Source organism: Salmo trutta, chromosome 12 (genome assembly GCF_901001165.1).
Source record: "Salmo trutta chromosome 12, fSalTru1.1, whole genome shotgun sequence".
In the NCBI taxonomy this organism is placed as follows: domain Eukaryota; kingdom Metazoa; phylum Chordata; class Actinopteri; order Salmoniformes; family Salmonidae; genus Salmo; species Salmo trutta.
In genome coordinates this window covers 33952270-33971865 of record NC_042968.1, presented here as the reverse complement: position 1 = coordinate 33971865, position 19596 = coordinate 33952270, and the positions used below count along the sequence as shown (strand labels likewise).

The window sequence follows — 19596 nt, the reverse complement described above, 5'->3', positions numbered from 1 at the left end:
GAGAGGGGGATGGAGGGATAGGGTAGAGAGAGAGGGGGATGGAGGGATAGGGTAGAGAGAGTGAGGGATGGAGGGATAGGGTAGAGAGAGAAAGAGGGATAGAGGGATAGGGTAGAGAGAGAGGGATGGAGGGATAGGGTAGAGAGAGAAAGAGGGATAGAGGGATAGGGTAGAGAGAGAAAGAGGGATAGAGGGATAGGGTAGAGAGAGAGGGGGGTGGAGGGATAGGGTAGAGGAGAAAGAGGGATGGAGGGATAGGGTAGAGAGAGAAAGAGGGATGGAGGGATAGGGTAGAGAGAGAGGGGGATGGAGGGATAGGGTAGAGAGAGAGGGGGATGAGGGGATAGGGTAGAGAGAGAGGGGGATGGAGGGATAGGGTAGAGAGAGAGGGATGGAGGGATAGGGTAGAAAGAGAAAGAGGGATGGAGGGATAGGTAGAGAGAGAGGGGGATGGAGGGATAGGGTAGAGAGAAAGAGGGATGGAGGGATAGGGTAGAGAGAGAGGGGGATGAGGGATAGGGTAGAGAGAGAAAGAGGGATGGAGGGATAGGGTAGAGAGAGAGGGGGATGGAGGGATAGGGTAGAGAGCGAGGGATGGAGGGATAGGGTAGAAAGAGAAAGAGGGATGGAGGGATAGGTAGAGAGAGAGGGGGATGGAGGGATAGGGTAGAGAGAGAAAGAGGGATGGAGGGATAGGGTAGAGAGAGAGGGATGGAGGGATAGGGTAGAGAGAGAAAGAGGGATGGAGGGATAGGGTAGAGAGAGAGGGGATGAGGGATAGGGTAGAGAGAGAAAGAGGGATGGAGGGATAGGGTAGAGAGAGAGGGGATGGCAGGATAGGGTAGAGAGAGAAGAGGGATGGAGGGATAGGGTAGAGAGAGAGGGGATGGGAGGGATAGGGTCTAGAGAGAGAAAGAGGGATTGGAGGGATAGGGTAGAGAGAGAGGGGGATGGAGGGATAGGGTAGAGAGAGAAAGAGGGATGGAGGGATAGGGTAGAGAGAGAGGGGGATGGAGGGATAGGGTAGAGAGAGAGGGATAGAGGGATAGGGTAGAGAGAGAGGGGGATGGAGGGATAGGGTAGAGAGAGAGGGGGAGGAGGGATAGGGTTAGTAGAGAGAGTGAGGGATGGAGGGATAGGGTAGAGAGAGAGGGGCTGGATGGATAGGGTAGAGAGAGAGAGGGGAGGATGGATAGGGTAGAGAGAGAGGGGATGGAGGGATAGGGTAGAGAGAGTAGAGGGGGATGGATGGATAGGGTGAGAGAGAGAGAGGGATGGAGGGATAGGGTTAGAGAGAGAGGGGGATGGAGGGATAGGGTAGAGAGAGGAAAGAGGGATGGAGGGATAGGGTAGAGGAGCGAGGGATAGCGGGCTAGGTTTAGAGAGAGAGGGGGATGGAGGGATAGGGTAGAGAGAGAGGGGGATGGATGGATAGGGTAGAGAGAGGGGGGGGGATGGATGGATAGGGTAGAGAGAGAGGGGGATGGAGGGATAGGGTAGAGAGAGTAGGGGGGGATGGATAGGATAGGGTAGAGAGAAGAGGGGGATGGAGGGATAGGGTAGAGAGAGAGGGGGATGGAGGGATAGGGTAGAGGAGAGAGGGGGATGGAGGATAGGGTAGAGAGGAGAGGGATGGAGGGATAGGGTCGAGAGAGAGGGATAGAGGGATAGGGTAGGTAGAGAGAGAGGGGATGGAGGATAGGGTTAGAGAGAGAGGGAGGAGGATAGGGTAGTTTGAGAGAGAGAGGGATGAGGGATAGGTAGAGAGAGAGGGAATGGAGGGATAGGGTCGCGAAGAGGGGGATGGAGGGGATAGGGTAGAGAGAGATGGGGATGGAGGGGCATAGGGTAGTAGAGAGAGAGGGGAGGATGGAGAGGGATAGGGTAGAGAGGCGAGTGGGATGGAGGGATAGGGTTACGAGAGAGAGGGGATGATGTGATAGGAGATGAAAGAGGGATGGAGGATAGGGTAGAGAGAGAGCGAGGGATGGAGGATCGGGTAGAGAGACGAGAGAGGGATGGAGGATAGGGTTAGAGAGAGAGAGGATTAGAGTGATAGGGTAGAGAGAGAGGGGGATGGAGGGATAGGGTAGAGAGAGAGGGATAGAGGGATAGGGTAGAGAGAGAGGGGGATGGAGGGATAGGGTAGAGAGAGAGGGGGATGGAGGGATAGGGTAGAGAGAGAGAGGGATGGAGGGATAGGGTAGAGAGAGAGGGGGATGGATGGATAGGGTAGAGAGAGAGGGGGATGGATGGATAGGGTAGAGAGAGAGGGGGATGGATGGATAGGGTAGAGAGAGAGGGGGATGGAGGGATAGGGTAGAGAGAGAGGGATGGATGGATAGGGTAGAGAGAGAGGGATGGATGGATAGGGTAGAGAGAGAGGGGGATGGATGGATAGGGTAGAGAGAGAGGGATGGATGGATAGGGTAGAGAGAGAGGGGTACGTACTTGGCCTCCAGAGCGAGAGCGATGACCCCAGCCACCATGGGAGCCGACACAGAGGTGCCAGTGTGGCCATCAGTACAGCGCTGCCGCAGGTCTGTGGTCACCTGACAGAAGGGAAAACGACAGAGTTTACATCTTATTCACTCATCATCTTTCTTTACATTCATTTCTTCTTGAGTTAGAATGGCTGCCGCAAAGACTGACACTCAGAAATGTGTTCCCTAAACCACACAATGCACTGTACAACCAGTTGCCTGTCGAGACACACCGGACTATAGCAATACAACATACATTCTATTTACAGTAATATGTACAGTTATTTACAGTAGTGATGACATAATAATGACTAAGTACAGGAACTTGTTTTTTTGGCATTTTGGGTTATGTCCTAATACTCTTATGCAGCTTCCTTTTCTTGTTCCCTTTGCCACTACACTCTCACTCACATATGACATTCTCACAAATCATTAGTAATGATGGCAAGAAGACAGCAATGAGTGGAGGCTATTTCGGACTCTTGGCAAGGAAAGACCAACTGACTGTTAAGTGGATGCCGGAGCAGGGAGCACATAGCCAAGGCTTGTTAAAGTACATGACAGATGGGTGAGGAGATAAGGGCAGAGAGCAGTCCCCTTGTGGTAACCCCACCACCACCACCAGGAAGAGTTGCTGCTGCTTTTGCAGCGACTAATGGGGATCTTAATAAATACCCAAATACCACCACTGCCCTACCATGTGTACTGGACTGGGGCCACAGGTTCAGCTTCTGCTAACTCAGTAAATATTATTCTAACCAGGGACACCCCACAAGTGTTGGCCTAGACCATAGGCAGGGGAGGGGGGCCGCGAGAGGCATAGTGATCCACAGCCCCAGGGGGAGAGGTATAGGATCCACAGCCCCAGGGGGAGAGGTATAGGATCCACAGCCCCAGAGGGAGAAGTATAGGATCCACAGCCCCAGGGGGAGAGTTATAGGATCCACAGCCCCAGGGGGAGAGGTACAGGATCCACAGCCCCAGAGGGGGAGGAGGTATAGGATCCACAGCCCCAGGGGGAGGTATCAGGATCCACAGCCCCAGAGGGAAGTATAGGATCCACAGCCCCAGGGGGAGAGGTATAGGATCCACAGCCCCAGGGGGAGAGGTACAGGATCCACAGCCCCAGGGGGAGAGGTATAGGATCCCACAGCCCAGGGGGAGAGGTATAGGATCCACAGCCCCAGGGGGAGAGGCATAGGATCCACAGCCCCAGGGGGAGAGGTATAGGATCCACAGTCCCAGGGGGAGAGGTATAGGATCCACAGCCCAGGGGGAGAGGTATAGGATCCACAGCCCCAGGGGGAGAGGTATTAGGATCCACAGCCCCAGGGGGAGAGGTATAGGATCCACAGCCCCAGGGGGAGAGGTATAGGATCCACAGCCCCAGGGGAGAGGTATAGGATCCACAGCCCCAGGGGGAGAGGTACAGGATCCACAGCCCCAGGGGGAGAGGTATAGGATCCACAGCCCCAGGCGGAGAGGTATAGGATCCACAGCCCCAGGGGGAGAGGTATAGGATCCACAGCCCCAGGGGGAGAGGTATAGGATCCACAGCCCCAGGGGGAGAGGTATAGGATCCACAGCCCCAGGGGGAGAGGTACAGGATCCACAGCCTCAGGGGGAGAGGTATAGGATCCACAGCCCCAGGGGGAGAGGTATAGGATCCACAGCCCCAGGGGGGAGAGGTATAGGATCCACAGCCCCAGGGGGAGAGGTACAGGATCCACAGCCTCAGGGGGAGAGGTATAGGATCCACAGCCCCAGGGGGAGAGGTACAGGATCCACAGCCCCAGGGGGAGAGGTATAGGATCCACAGCCCCAGGGGGAGAGGTACAGGATCCACAGCCCCAGGGGGAGAGGTATAGGATCCACAGCCCCAGGGGGAGAGGTATAGGATCCACAGCCCCAGGGGGAGAGGTACAGGATCCACAGCCCCAGGGGGAGAGGTATAGGATCCACAGCCCCAGGGGGAGAGGTATAGGATCCACAGCCCCAGGGGGAGAGGTACAGGATCCACAGCCTCAGGGGGAGAGGTACAGGATCCACAGCCTCAGGGGGAGAGGTACAGGATCCACAGCCTCAGGGGGCTGTATCAAGCGTCTTGACAAATATGGGCCCTGAGCCCAGGAGGCCAGAGCCCCACCCAGAGTTATCACACCAGGGCCTTAAAGGGATAGTTCACCCAAATTACAAAATTGCACATTGCATTTTGTTTCTTTACCTTGGAAGCAGTCAATGAGAAACCGCAAGACACAATTGGTTTTGTTTACCTATGCCCCTGCTACCAACTTCTAATATTTGCATTTTGAGATGATTTGGACCAGATTTTTTTTACCACATTATGCTACGCTCTTTAAAGGATACTTCTATTTTGGGATACATCGACTGTTATAGGTTTGTTAGAAAATGCTTATGTTAGCAGTTAGTGGTAATGGCTATGTATACCAAACCTAAGTGTGGATCTACGTCTCCTTGTCCCTGGACTGCTTTCAAGTTAAGGAAACACATTTATAAGTTTGTAATTTTAAAGAATTGTTAAGGGAGTTAAACAAGCAGTGTGATGTTTCAAAAGACGCATGACTCGACCTTCGCCTCTCCCGAGCCCATACGGGAGTTGTACTGGTCTCTCCCGAGCCCATACGGGAGTTGTACTGGTCTCTCCCGAGCCCATACGGGAGTTGTACTGGTCTCTCCCGAGCCCATACGGGAGTTGTACTGGTCTCTCCCGAGCCCATACGGGAGTTGTATTGGCCTCTCCCGAGCCCATACGGGAGTTGTACTGGCCTCTCCCGAGCCCATACGGGAGTTGTACTGTAGCGATGAGCCAAGGTCGTAATTCGGGGAGAATTATATATTTTTTAAATATGCTTGAGGCCGTACCACCCTGAACACGGCTGATATTTTCTGATCTCAGTAGCTCCGCAGAGTTGGGCCTGGTTAGTACTTGGATGGGAGACAGCCTGGGAATACCTGGTGCTGTAAACTAAAATAAATACAAATAAAAACTCTAGCCTATGCCTCCACCAATCCACTACTTTCAGATTTGTGGAATGTAGTGAACGCACCCCTGACATTTAATTTAACTAGCATCCATCAATATAGCATCTCTAAACACAGACCTATCTATCTTTTGTCCAAGTTTCCACCCACAAAATACTCACTATCTGTTTTATCGCTACCTGTAAGCCAGCAAAACATTTGAATTTTATGAAAATTCAATGAACTACTTTACAGTGCCTTCAGAAAGTATTCATACCCTGTCACGTTCTGATCATAGAGTGCTCTTATTTTCTATGGTAGATTAGGTCAGGGCGTGACTGGGGGGTTTATCTAGTTTATTTTTTCTATGTTGTGCTCTAGTTTATTTTTTCTATGTTGTGTTCTAGTTCCTTTTTTCTATGTTGGGGTTTTTGTATGATTCCCAGTTAGAGGCAGCTGGTCATCGTTGTCTCTAATTGGGGATCATATTTAAGTAGTTGTTTTTCCCACCTGTGTTTGTGGGAGATTATTTTGAGTTAGTGCATGTTGCACCTCGGTCGTCACGGTTTGTGTTTTGTTTATAGTTTATTGTTTGTTTGGCTAAGTTTCACAATATAATAAAGATGTGGAACGATACTCACGTTGCGCCTTGGTCCGTTTCTACACACATGCGTGACATACCTCTTGACTAATTCCACATTTTCTTGTGTTACAGCCTGAATTCAAAATGTATTTAATATTTTTTTTTCCTTACCCATCTACAAACAATACCCCATAATGACAAAGTGAAACACGTTTTTAGAAATTTTGGGCCTGGTTAGTACTTGGATGGGAGACGGCATGGGAATACCAGGTGCCGTAAGCAAAAAAAATCTATTTATATCTAATAATTGTTTTGCAAATGTTTTGAAAATGAAATACAGAAATATCTCATTTACATACAGTACCAGTCAAAAGTTTGGTCACAACTACTCATTCAAAGGTTATTCGTGATTTTTACTATTTTCTACACTGTAGAATAATAGTGAAGACATCAAAACTATGAAATAACACATATGGAATCATGTAGTAACCAAAAAAGTGTTAAACAAATCAAAATATATTTTATATATGAGATTCTTTAAAGTAGCCACCCTTTGCCTTGACAGCATTGCACACTCTTGGTATTCTCTCAACCAGCTTCATGAGGTAGTCACCTGGAATGAATTTCAATTAACAAGTGTGCCTTGTTAAAAGTGAAATTGTGGAATTGCTTTCCTTCTTAATCTTGGTAAGCAACTCCAATGTATATTTGGCCTTGTGTTTTAGGTTATTGTCCTTAATTTGTCTCCAGTGTCTGTTGGAAAGCAGACTGAACAAGGTTTTCCTCTAGGATTTTGCCTGTGCTTAGCTCTATTCCATTTATTTTTATCCTATAAAATCCTTAGTCCTTGGTGATGTCAAGCATACCCATAAAATGATGCAGCCACCACCATGCTTGAAAATATGAAGAGTGGTACTCAGTGACGTGTGCTGGATTTGCCCAAAACATAACACTTAGTATTCAGGGCATACAGTGAGGGAAATTTTGATCTCCTGTAGATTTTGTTGTTGATCGATCCTCAGTTCTCTCCTATCACTGCAATTTACACTCTGTGACTGTTTTAAAGTCACCATTGGCCTCATGGTGAAATCCCTGAGCGGTTTCCTTCCTCTCCTACTGTGTAATTAATAACTTTCCCATGCTGAAAGGGCTATTCAATGTCTGCTTTTTTAAAACCCATATACCAATAAGTGCCCTTCTTTGTGAAGCATTAGAAAACCTCCCTGGTCTTTATGGTTGAATCTGTTTGAAATTCACTTCTCAGCTGAGGGACCTTAGAGATAATTGTACGTGTGTGATACTGAGATGAGGTAGTCATTAAAAAATCTTCTTAAATACTATTATTGCACAGAGACTGAGTCCATGCAACTTATGTGACTTGGTCAGCATGCCTCTCCTCTCTCAAGCACAAGCCTGGCTAAATATTGGCGTTGTCCAGTGGTAACTTTTCCTCATTAAAATGGATGGTGGATATTTGTTAAAAAGAGCAACACAAACAGCACATTTGAGCTGTGTCCAAGTTGTTGACGCTGTCATAATTCCAGTAAGGGGAGGCCATCTCTGTGTAGTTGGGGGAAAACAGTGTGTAGTTGATGGATGTGGCATGTCTGTGCTTTGGCAACGCTACAACATTCCCTTATCCCAGAGGACATCAAAAACATGATATGGGGATGGTGTTTTGTGTGTGTGTGTGTGTGTGTGTGTGTGTGTGTGTGTGTGTGTGTGTGTGTGTGTGTGTGTGTGTGTGTGTGTGTGTGTGTGTGTGTGTGTGTGTGTGTGTGTTTATGAATGCCAGAATGAATGATAGCATGTTTCTGAATGAGAGTGAGAGTGTGTGTTTGAGTCTGGCCACTGAACTGTATCATAGCATTCTGAATGTTAATCTGCTTAGATGGAAATGTACATTTGACAGAATGAAGGATGCCATAATAATGTGTACTAGCATTCCTTGGCTTTTATGGTTTATAACCCTGCAACTAAACAGCTTTCCTTCCATGGGAAAGCAGGCAAAGGCACACTTGATTAAAACATCAACACACCTCAAAACTCAACTATTTTCCTTTTGTAAAACTTGCCATGAAGAGCAGACCTCCAAGTACTAGGGCTTGCACTCACACACACACACACACACACACACACACACACACACACACACACACACACACACACACACACACACAATACCTCCTCCACCACACACACACACACACACACACACACATGCACAGACACACACGCACAGACGCACAGACACACATACACACACACACACACTTACTATCTTCCTGTCATAGAACTCCCCGCTGCTGTAGGTGGTGGCCAGTGTGGAGGAGCAGACCTCCAGGTACCAGGGCTTGTTGCCGTTCTCTGTGGTGCTGGAGATGGAGATGGTGTAGATGCTGTTGGTGTAGCCGTCACATGAACAGTGGTCGCCCTGGCGACCGCCGTTCCCCGACGCCCAAACAAAGATGGATCCCAGACCCTTCCGGCCCTATTTGAGAGGTTGAGAGGGACAGATGTGAACAAAGATGGAGCCCAGACCCTTTAGGGCCTTGTTTGAGAGGGAGAGAGGGACAGATGTGAACAACTGAGCCAAACAGAGAAGATCCAAATCAAGCTGGGTTACTCATCCATCATAGTTGTTGAGAAATACATCTTCAAAAGAAGATACCTGAGCCTGCACAGTTTGGTTCAGCACGATAGTGTGAAAAGGATATCAGTAGACATTGAAAGTTGATTTGAAAAATACGTCTTTCTCGTTAAAATTATCTCCATTGTAAATGGCCTTCGTACATCCCCCAAAAAAACACTTTCTTCTCTTTGTTAAGTAATGTGCTCTTAGCGCTCCACTGAATCAATGCAATCCATTTTTCAACAGAGTTCAATACCACACAGCAATGAGGACCATTTCACTTTGTACTTCTGGGGGCGCTAAATAATAAGTGGAATTGCATTTCCTTATTCGTTTCATTTGAGTGACTCGGTTAAGTAGATTGATTTGCTCCAAAATACGTTTTGAAATCAAGTTCCTCATATTGAGATCCCGTTACTGTCTAATCTAATTTGAGTGATGCAGTTCTGTACACTGATTTCCAAAGTTATTTTGGGCAAATCATGTTCGTCAAAGGCTGATATTCATGACGTTTTCTGATCAAAAATTCCTCTGGTCAGGAGTAGTGCACAACATGGGGAATAGGGTGTAATTTGAGTTGCTCAAGTCAAAAGTAGTACACTAGGAAGGGAATGAAGGGTGTCATTGAAACACTCATGTAAGAAAGTAGTGCACTACAATTGGGTTTCATTTGATCAAATGTTTGGTCAAAAGTAGTGCACTATATGGCCCAAAGGGGGTTATCAGTAGTGCACTATATGGCCCAAAGGGGGTCATCAGTACTGTACTATATGGCCCAAAGGGGGTTATCAGTAGTGCACTATATGTGTCACGACTTCCGCCGAAGTCGGCCCCTCTCCTTGTTCGTTCGGCGATCGACGTCGCCGGCTTACTAGTTACCACCGATCTATGTTTCCCTGTTCGTTTGGTTTTGTCTTTATTATACACACCTGTTTCATATTCCCTGATTATGTTCATTATTTAAACCTCTGGCTTTCATGTTTGTCTTGTCCATGATTGTTACCTGTTTTGTAGTTGTTGGAGGATTTTCTCCCAGCCATGTTTTATTGCTGCGGGAGTAGTTGGATTATTGTTTTTGAGTAAAACGTTTTGTTTGCACTCATCCCTGTGTCCTGCGCCTGACTTTGATACTTCTCCTATGAAAAGCATTACAGAATCACGGACCACTATAATGGAGTCAGCAGGAGCAGCAGTACTCCTAGTCCAGTAAAGGAGAGCGTCCAGCAGCACGCGATCATGTTACAGAGTCTCGGGACAGCCATGGATCGCGTGCTGCAGACTATGGACAGTATTGAGAGAAGACGATTTCCCTTCGACCAAGCCATTCCATCGCCACCAGAACCACATCATACACACATGCTCAACCATCCGTCGTCAGTATCCAGTGGGATTCGGCTCTCGCTCCCGGGAACGTATGACGGAACAGCTGCCGGGTACCAGGGGTTCCTACTCCAGCTGGAGCTCTACCTGGCGGCTGTCCAGCCGGCACCTTCGGGACGCGAGAGAGTGAGCTCTCTCATCTCCTGTCTGACTGGTAAAGCCTTGGAGTGGGCCAACACCATCTGGGAAGGGGAAGGCCCTACTCTGGATAACTACGAGGACTTTCGAGCCGTATTTGATCATCCACCGGAAGGGAGAGCGGCGGGGGAGCGATTGTTGCAGTTAAGACAGGGGATGAGGAGCGCTCAGGAGTTTGCTCTGGACTTTAGTACTCTGGCGGCGGGTGCGGGGTGGAATGAGCGGGCCCTGATCGACCACTACAAGTGTGGTTTGCGAGAGGACGTTCGTCGGGAGCTAACCTGTAGGGACACCACCATCCACCTGGACCAGCTGGTGGACTTATCGATCCGGCTAGATAACCTGTTGGCCTCCCGCGAACGTCCGGATCGGTTCGTTGGTTCCATCCCCCAGCCCCTTAGACCCAACACCTATGGAGTTGGGAGGGGCTGGTACGAGGGAGACCGGAAGGGGAACCATTCCATGCACTAACTGTGGCCGCAGAGGACACACTGCTGGTCGGTGCTGGGGAGGTTCTCCAGGAAGTCAAGGTGGTAGGCGGAACACTGCTGGTTCATCTCAGGTGAGTAGGCACACGACTCACCCAGACCCCCCTGTTGCTCACATGTGGTTATCTATAGGATTTCCGGGGTTCTCCCCGCATTTCCAGCATAAGGCGCTAGTAGATTCAGGCGCAGCTGGGAACTTTATTGATCGGTCATTGGCTCATAGATTAGGGATTCCTATTGTTCCCGTTGATGTTCCCTTCCCTGTACATGCCCTAGATAGTCGTCCTTTGGGGTCGGGGCTAATTAGGGAGGTCACGGCTCCCATTACTATGGTGACGCAGGGGTGTCATGAGGAGAGAATTAGTCTCTTTCTGATTGACTCTCCTGCGTTTCCCGTTGTCTTGGGTCTTCACTGGTTGGCTTCTCATGATCCTATTATTTCGTGGCAACAGAGGGTTCTCAAGGGATGGTCCTGTCAGTGTTCAGGGAGGTGTTTAGGTGTTTCCTTAGGTGCCACTACGGTGGAGAGTCCAAACCAGGTTTCCACCATGCACATTCCCCCCGAATATGCCGATTTGGCAATGACTCAATTACCACCCCATCGACCGGGGGATTGTGCGATAAATCTCCGGGATAGCGCTGCACTTCCCAGGAGTCACGTGTATCCTCTGTCACAGGAAGAGACGGAGGCTATGGAGACATATGTCACCGAATCTCTGGGACAAGGATACATTCGGCCCTCCATTTCACCTGTCTCCTCGAGTTTCTTTTTTGTGAAGAAGAAGGATGGAGGTTTACGCCCGTGCATTGACTATCAAGGTTTGAACCAGATTATGGTAAAATACAGTTACCCGCTGCCTCTTATCGCTAGTATGACAGAATCATTGCACGGGGCGCACTTCTTCACAAAATTGGACCTCAGGAGCGTGTACAACCTGGTGCGTATCAGGGGAGGGGATGAGTGGAAGACGGCATTTAGCACCACTTCTGGGCACTATGAGTACCCCGTCATGCCGTATGGGTTAATGAATGCTCCAGCCGTCTTCCAATCATTTGTGGATGAGATCTTCAGGGACCTGCACGGGCGGGGTGTAGTGGTGTATATAGATGACATTCTAATATACTCCACCACCCGCGCTGAGCATGTGTCCCTTGTACGCATGGTGCTTGGTCGACTGTTGGAGCATGACCTTTACGTCAAGGCGGAGAAATGTCTGTTCTTCCAACAGTCCGTCTCCTTCCTTGGGTACCGTTTGTCCGCGTCAGGGGTAGAGATGGAGGCTGACCGCATTTCAGCTGTGCGTAATTGGCTTACTAGTTACCACCGATCTATGTTTCCCTGTTCGTTTGGTTTTGTCTTTATTATACACACCTGTTTCATATTCCCTGATTATGTTCATTATTTAACCCTCTGGCTTTCATGTTTGTCTTGTCCATGATTGTTACCTGTTTTGTAGTTGTTGGAGGATTTTCTCCCAGCCATGTTTTATTGCTGCGGGAGAAGTTGGATTATTGTTTTTGAGTAAAAGTTTTGTTTGCACTCATCCCTGTGTCCTGCGCCTGACTTCGATACTTCTCCTATGAAAAGCATTACAATATGGCCCAAAGGGGGTTATCAGTAGTGCACCATATGGCCCAAAGGGGGTTATCAGTAGTGCACCATATGGCCCAAAGGGGGTTATCAGTAGTGCACTATATGGCCCAGGGAATGGGGTGTCATCGAGTAGTGCGCTACATTGGACAATACATAGGGTGTGATTAGCTATAAACTAGGTTTCCATCCAATTGTCAACAGATTTTCATGCAAATATTCTAAAATCCACATAAAGAAAATATGCACATTTTCCCACCAGTGGTGTGTTTCCGGCAAAAAATCGGTGCGTTATGAGTTAGTGTGCACAACATTTACTTTTTGCTTCAGTTTTCAGGTGTCCAATAAACATCTATAGTTCCATGTGTTTCCATTACGTTTTCAACTCTACAGATAGTTTTGTCACAAAAACTGTTGCGTTAAATAGCAAATGTGCCTCGTCTGGTCTTGGTGCTCTAGCCTACCGCTCACAGATACAGTGCAGGTAGGGTCGTCTCCATGATGAGATTATTATGGAGAAGAATATTTACATTTGTCAAACGGTAGTCAAGCACCTATCATCATGTCACCAGAATAAGACCCACGATAGTTAGTGGAAAGAAGCATCAAGCTCATCATTGTGCACTTTCATCACCCTGTGAACTTCATCATAATTTATTTAATCTGTAGCCAAATAAACTACATGGTTTCCTGAGTCGTAGTGGGAGGACCACACACCATATCATCATGTGACTCCAAGTTTACTTCCATATGATGGTTATTATTTAAATGTTTGCGCATAAAGGCGTTTCCACCAGCATTTCTCGCAAAATGAATTTTACCTGCACAAAAAGATCCGAACAGATGATCTGTCGGCATTCATAAAATTGTACCGAAACTTCCTGTTTCCAGCACAGCAGTCTTTTTTAATACTATATGACTTTACTCACATAAAACTGGGGATGGAAACGTGGTTATAGACCATAATTCACCTTTTTGATGCCCATCTCGAAGGCCTGTTTGGCCAGAGGCCCTGGTCCGTCCACAGTCTTTCCATCGTCGTCAGGTCCCCAGCTGGCGCTGTAGATGTCTATGTAGTCAGGTCTGATACCAAGGGACTTAGCCTCTACTACATCTGTCACATCACCATCCAGCATACGAATACCTGCTCACAGGTACACAACCAATATCAATCAACCAATCAATAAATAAATTAAACAATGAATCAATCAACCAATCAAATGCATTTATAAGTCACTTTTTTATCTTTGTCATAAAGTGTTTTACAATAACAAATAGATGGTCATTTAGCATATATTTGTGTCCAAAGGTGACTTGCCGTTTAAAAGAATGAGTCAGCGTATTTGTTTTGTTTGTATGTTCAGCTTTAGTAACAGCTAGTTTACCTTGGGTCCCCTCAAAATCCACATGTTGGATAGTTGAGAGCCAGGATATTTTTACACAGCTTTGATAACGATTATTCAGGTCAGTGACACCAAGGAAGTAAGGAAGGAAAGAAAGAAGAAAAGAACCAAAAAACCAACAAATTAACGAACTAACAAACTAACGAACCAACAAACGATGCCGCTTTATAGAATAGAAACAAGGCCAAAGGGTTTGAGGGGCAGAATTAAGATCACACTCTGCTAAACGTGGCCTGATTATAATCAGAAGCCTTTCCTGCCAGCTAGGCGACCGCTGAGTACTGAGAGAAAAGTGTGACCAATGTGAAACTATGCCGACACATTTATTCCCTTTACTGAAGCACAAAGACACAGTTTCACTCTTTTGTTTGGTTCAGCCCTCCTCTTCTGCTTTATCTTCCACTCTAAACACATATTTATTGTCAAACACAGCCGGCGAGAGGGTGCGTGAAGAAGACTGTGTGTGTGTGTTTGTGTGTGTGTGTGTTTGTGTGTGTGCCTTTGTGTGTGTGTACACATGCGTGAGTGTGTGTTAGGGTTACATGGATAGATCTCTACTCGCTGTACCCCTGCAAGACTCTCTCTCCCCCTTTCCCCTCCACCTCTACTCCAACCCTCCATTGAGTTCACTCCTCCATCCACCCCTCTCCTCATTTCAAAATGAACAGTATGTTCCCAAGCGGGGGGGGGGGGGGGGTGAGCAAGAGGGAGAGTGTGAAAAGTTCTGGAGGAATTTCTGAGCATCAAACAAATTATAAAGCAGGGGTTCACTCATAAAGGCTGTTTGTTTGCATTAGCAAAACCATTTCCCTCAATTACCAGCTGGCAAATCTGTTCCAATACATTTTATTATAGTTATTTAGAAAATACTTATTTCAAAAAATTCTAAAAAATTAAAAACTGAAAAGTGGTGCGTGCATATGTACTCACGCCCTTTGCTATGAAGTCCCTAAATAAGGTCTGGTGCAACCAATTACCTTCAGAAGTCACATAATTAGTTAAATAAAGTCCACCTGTGTGCAATATAAGTGTCACATGATCTCAGTATATATACACCTGTTCTGAAAGGCCCCAGAGTCTGCAACACCACTAAGCAAGGGGCATCACCAAGCAAACAGCACCATGAAGACCAAGGAGCTCTCCAAACAGGTCAGGGACAAAGTTGTGGAGAAGTACAGATCAGGGTTGGGTTATAAAAAAATATCTGAAACTTCCCACGGAGCACCATTAAATCTATTATTAAAAAATGGAAAGAATATGGCACCACAACAAACCTGCAAAGAGAGGGCCGCCCACCAAAACTCCCAGACCAGGCAAGAAGGGAATTAATCAGAGAGACAACAAAGAGAACAAAGATAACCCTGAAGGAGCTGCAAAGCTCCACAGTGGAGATTGGAGTATGTGTCCATAGGACCACTTTAAGCTGTACAATCCACAGAGCTGGGCTTTACGGAAGAGTGGCCAGAAAAAAGCCATTGCTTAAAGAAAAAAATAAGCAAACACGTCTGGTGTTTGCCAAAAGGCATGTTGGAGACTCCCCAAACATATGGAAGAAGGTACTCTGGTCAGATGAGACTAAAATTGAGCTTTTTGGCCATCAAGTAAAACGCTATGTCTGGCACAAACCCAACACCTCTCATCACCCCGAGAATACTATCCCCACAGTGAAGCATGGTGGTGGCAGCATCATGCTGTGGGGATGTTTTTCATCAACAGGGACTGGGAAACTGGTCAGAATGAAAGGAATGATCGATGGCGCTAAATACAGGGAAATTCTTGAGGGAAACCTGTTTCAGTCTTCCAGAGATTGAGACTGGGACGGAGGTTCAACTTCCAGCAGGACAATGACCCTAAGTATACTGCTAAAGCAACACTTGAGTAGTTTAAGGGGAAACATTTAAATGTCTTGGCCTAGTCAAAGCACAGACCTCAATCCAGTTGAGAATATGTGGTATGATTTACAGATTGCGGAACCCATCCAACTTGAAGGAGCTGGAGCAGCTTTGCCTTGAAGAATGCGCAAAAATCCCAGGGGCTAGATGTGCCAAGCTTATAGAGACATACCCCAAGAGACTTGTAGCTGTAATTGCTGCAAAAGGTGGCTCTACAAAGTATTGACTTTGGGGAGGGGTGAATAGTTATGCACGCTCAAGTTTTCTGTTTTTTTGTCTTATTTCTTGTTTGTTTCACAATAAAAATATATAAAAAAATATTTTGTATCTTCAAAGTGGTAGGCATGTTGTGTAAATCAAATTATACAACCCCCCCAAAAATCTATTTTAATTCCAGGTTGTAAGGCAACAAAATAGGAAAAATGCCAAGGGGGTGAATACTTTCGCAAGCTACTGTATATCCTTGTGGGGACCAAAAATCCACAAAAGTCCCCACAAGGATAGTAAAACAAGGAAATTTCTCCTCGTAGAGACATTTCCCAAGTCCCCATGAGAACAAAGGCTATTTTAAGCTTAGGTTTTAGGTTTAGGGTTAGGTTTACAATTAGGGTTAGGGTCAGAATTAGGGTAGGGAAAAAAGGATTTTGAATGGAAATACATTTTAGGTCCCCACAAAGATAGAAGAACATAAAGTGTGTGTGTGTGCGCATGTTCGTGTGTGTGTGTGGTAAACTCAAACAGAGAGCCTGTTCAGACAGGTAGGTTAAAAAGCAATAGCAATAAGCTATGAAGTCAACGGGTGGAATCCACTTTGACAACATTTACTCTGGCCGTCCGCCAGCATTGCCGCCAGTTACACACACACACAAACAAACAGTGTGTGAGTGAGTGAGTGAGTGAGTGAGTGAGTGAGTGAGTGTGTGAGTGTGTGAGTGTGTGAGTGAGTGAGTGAGTGAGTGTGTGAGTGTGTGAGTGTGTGTGAGTGAGTGAGTGAGTGAGTGAGTGAGTGAGTGAGTGAGTGAGCGAGCGAGTGAGCGTCACGGTTCGGTTTCTATGGTACATTAAGAAAGCTAAGAGGCTCCTGATGTGTCTCACAAGGATACAACCAGGAACTCCAGAAGTGTTTTAATGCGAGGGATACGCTGCATTCCTCTGACCATGGTTGCCATGCCAGAGTTCTACTTCTGTATTTGGCAGGAGAGGAAGATAAAGGAAATGTGTGCTGGATCTAGAAATGACTATTTGACAAGAGCATCTTTCTTTACGGTTGTGGAGGATTATTATTTTCTTGAATAGGCTCTCGTCGCCCATATCTCACAATTCATCGGATACACACACACCTGTGTGTCAAGTGTCTTTCCCATTATAGAAATTGACATTTCTGTGTTAGCGGGGGAACAATAGGAGAGGGCGTAACAAACTAATACAAACACCATAACAAACCCACGGCCCACCCCAAACCCCCCACAGACACACAAACAACCAACACACCTGATTCTACTAAATCAAAACAGCAAAAACTGTTCCAGCGATAGCTCTCACAGCCACGGTTGGTCATCTATTATGGTATCTTGTATAAGTCACTTTTTATTTTGGAGCGACAGAGAGAAATATCATTGAAGTTGTGCCTTGGGGAGGGTTGGTGGTGAAAGGGGAACAAGGGGGGGAGGGGGGGGGGGTGTTATGGTGTTTGTATTGGTTTGTTATGCCCTCTCCTGTTGTTCCCTTGGGGGGTGGGGGGATACAGACCTGATGAGAGCTGCGTTCACAAGAGAAGCCTCACCGTGAAGAAGAAAGGAGAGAGAAGAGAGAGAGAGAGAGAGAGAGAGAGAGAGAGAGAGAGAGAGAGAGTGAGAGAGAGAGGATAGAGCGAGAGAGAGAAGAGAGAGAGAGAGCGAGACCGAGCGAGCGAGAGTGAGAGAGAGGATAGAGCGAGAGAGAGAGACAGATAGCGAGAGAGAGAGAAAAGAGAGGGCGAACGAGAGAGAAGAGAGAGAGAGCGAGACCGAGCGAGCGAGGGAGAGTGAGAGAGAGGATAGAGAGAGAGAGAGAGAGAGAGAGACAGATAGAGAGAGAGAGAGAGAGAGAGAGAGAGAAAGAAACGAGGGAGAGAGAGAGAAGATAGAGAGAGCGAGAGAGCAAGAGAGAAGATAGAAGAGAGAGAGAGAGAGAGAGAGAGAGAGAGAGAGAGTATAAATACACTGACTTGAAGGAGATGAGGAAAATCAGAGAGGAGGGATTAATGAAAAGGGAGAGGGTCCACAGAGGGAAAACCAACAGTTCTACTGAGTAAGATGGATGAGTGTTGGAGAAATAAAATGTAGTTTAGCCTAACTGTAAAGGCTAAAAGGGTTTTAGCCATCATGATATTGCATGGCAGGCTAGCCCATGCATCAATAACTGATTTGTGTAAACGATCTAATCTAGAGCCCATCTAGAACCTAGAACCCTAGAAGCTAGAACCTAGTAACGTCTACTCATTCTTCCCATTATCCAAGCATACCATTCACTACACTACAGTACTGTAAAGCCTACTGGTACCATTCACTACACTACAGTACTGTAAAGACTACTGGTACCATTCACTACACTACAGTACTGTAAAGCCTACTGGTACCATTCACTACACTATAGAACTGTAAAGGCTACTGGTACCATTCACTACACTATAGAACTGTAAAGCCTACTGGTACCATTCACTACACTATAGAACTGTAAAGGCTACTGGTACCATTCACTACACTATAGAACTGTAAAGACTACTGGTACCATTCACTACACTATAGAACTGTAAAGGCTACTGGTACCATTCACTACACTACAGTACTGTAAAGCCTACTGGTACCATTCACTACACTACAGTACTGTAAAGACTACTGGTACCATTCACTACACTACAGTACTGTAAAGGCTACTGGTACCATTCACTACACTATAGAACTGTAAAGGCTACTGGTACCATTCACTACACTATAGAACTGTAAAGGCTACTGGTACCATTCACTACACTATAGTTCTGTAAAGGCTACTGGTACCATTCACTACACTATAGAACTGTAAAGGCTACTGGTACCATTCACTACACTATAGAACTGTAAAGGCTACTGGTACCATTCACTACACTATAGAACTGTAAAGGCTACTGGTACCATTCACTACACTATAGTACTGTAAAGGCTACTGGTACCATTCACTACACTATAGAACTGTAAAGGCTACTGGTACCATTCACTACACTACAGTACTGTAAAGACTACTGGTACCATTCACTACAGTACTGTAAAGGCTACTGGTACCATTCACTACACTATAGTTCTGTAAATGCTACTGGTACCATTCACTACACTATAGAACTGTAAAGGCTACTGGTACCATTCACTACACTACAGTACTGTAAAGACTACTGGTACCATTCACTACACTATAGAACTGTAAAGGCTACTGGTACCATTCACTACACTACAGTACTGTAAAGGCTACTGGTACCATTCACAACACTATAGAACTGTAAAGGCTACTGGTACCATTCACTACACTATAGAACTGTAAAGGCTACTGGTACCATTCACTACACTATAGAACTGTAAAGGCTACTGGTACCATTCACTACACTATAGAACTGTAAAGGCTACTGGTACTATTCACTACACTACAGTACTGTAAAGGCTACTGGTACCATTCCCTACACTATAGAACTGTAAAGGCTACTGGTACCATTCACTACACTACAGTACTGTAAAGGCTACTGGTACCATTCACTACACTATAGAACTGTAAAGGCTACTGGTACCATTCACTACACTATAGAACTGTAAAGGCTACTGGTACCATTCACTACACTATAGAACTGTAAAGGCTACTGGTACCATTCACTACACTATAGTTCTGTAAAGGCTACTGGTACCATTCACTACACTATAGAACTGTAAAGGCTACTGGTACCATTCACTACACTATGGTACTGTATCTGCTACTGGTACCATTCACTACACTATAGAACTGTAAAGGCTACTGGTACCATTCA

The 19596-nt window shown here is 46.4% G+C and overlaps 1 protein-coding gene across 1 annotated transcript in view; it reads right to left on the bottom strand.

The window, feature by feature from the left end:
- LOC115203406 (proprotein convertase subtilisin/kexin type 6) overlaps positions 1 to 19596 on the bottom strand; it is a gene marked incomplete in the record, with an annotated part of 83914 nt that overhangs the window by 49481 nt on the left and 14837 nt on the right. The window contains 3 exon segments of the mRNA XM_029768082.1: positions 2452 to 2552; positions 8327 to 8539; positions 13249 to 13421. Of these exon segments, the coding sequence (XP_029623942.1) occupies positions 2452 to 2552; positions 8327 to 8539; positions 13249 to 13421 (487 nt within the window).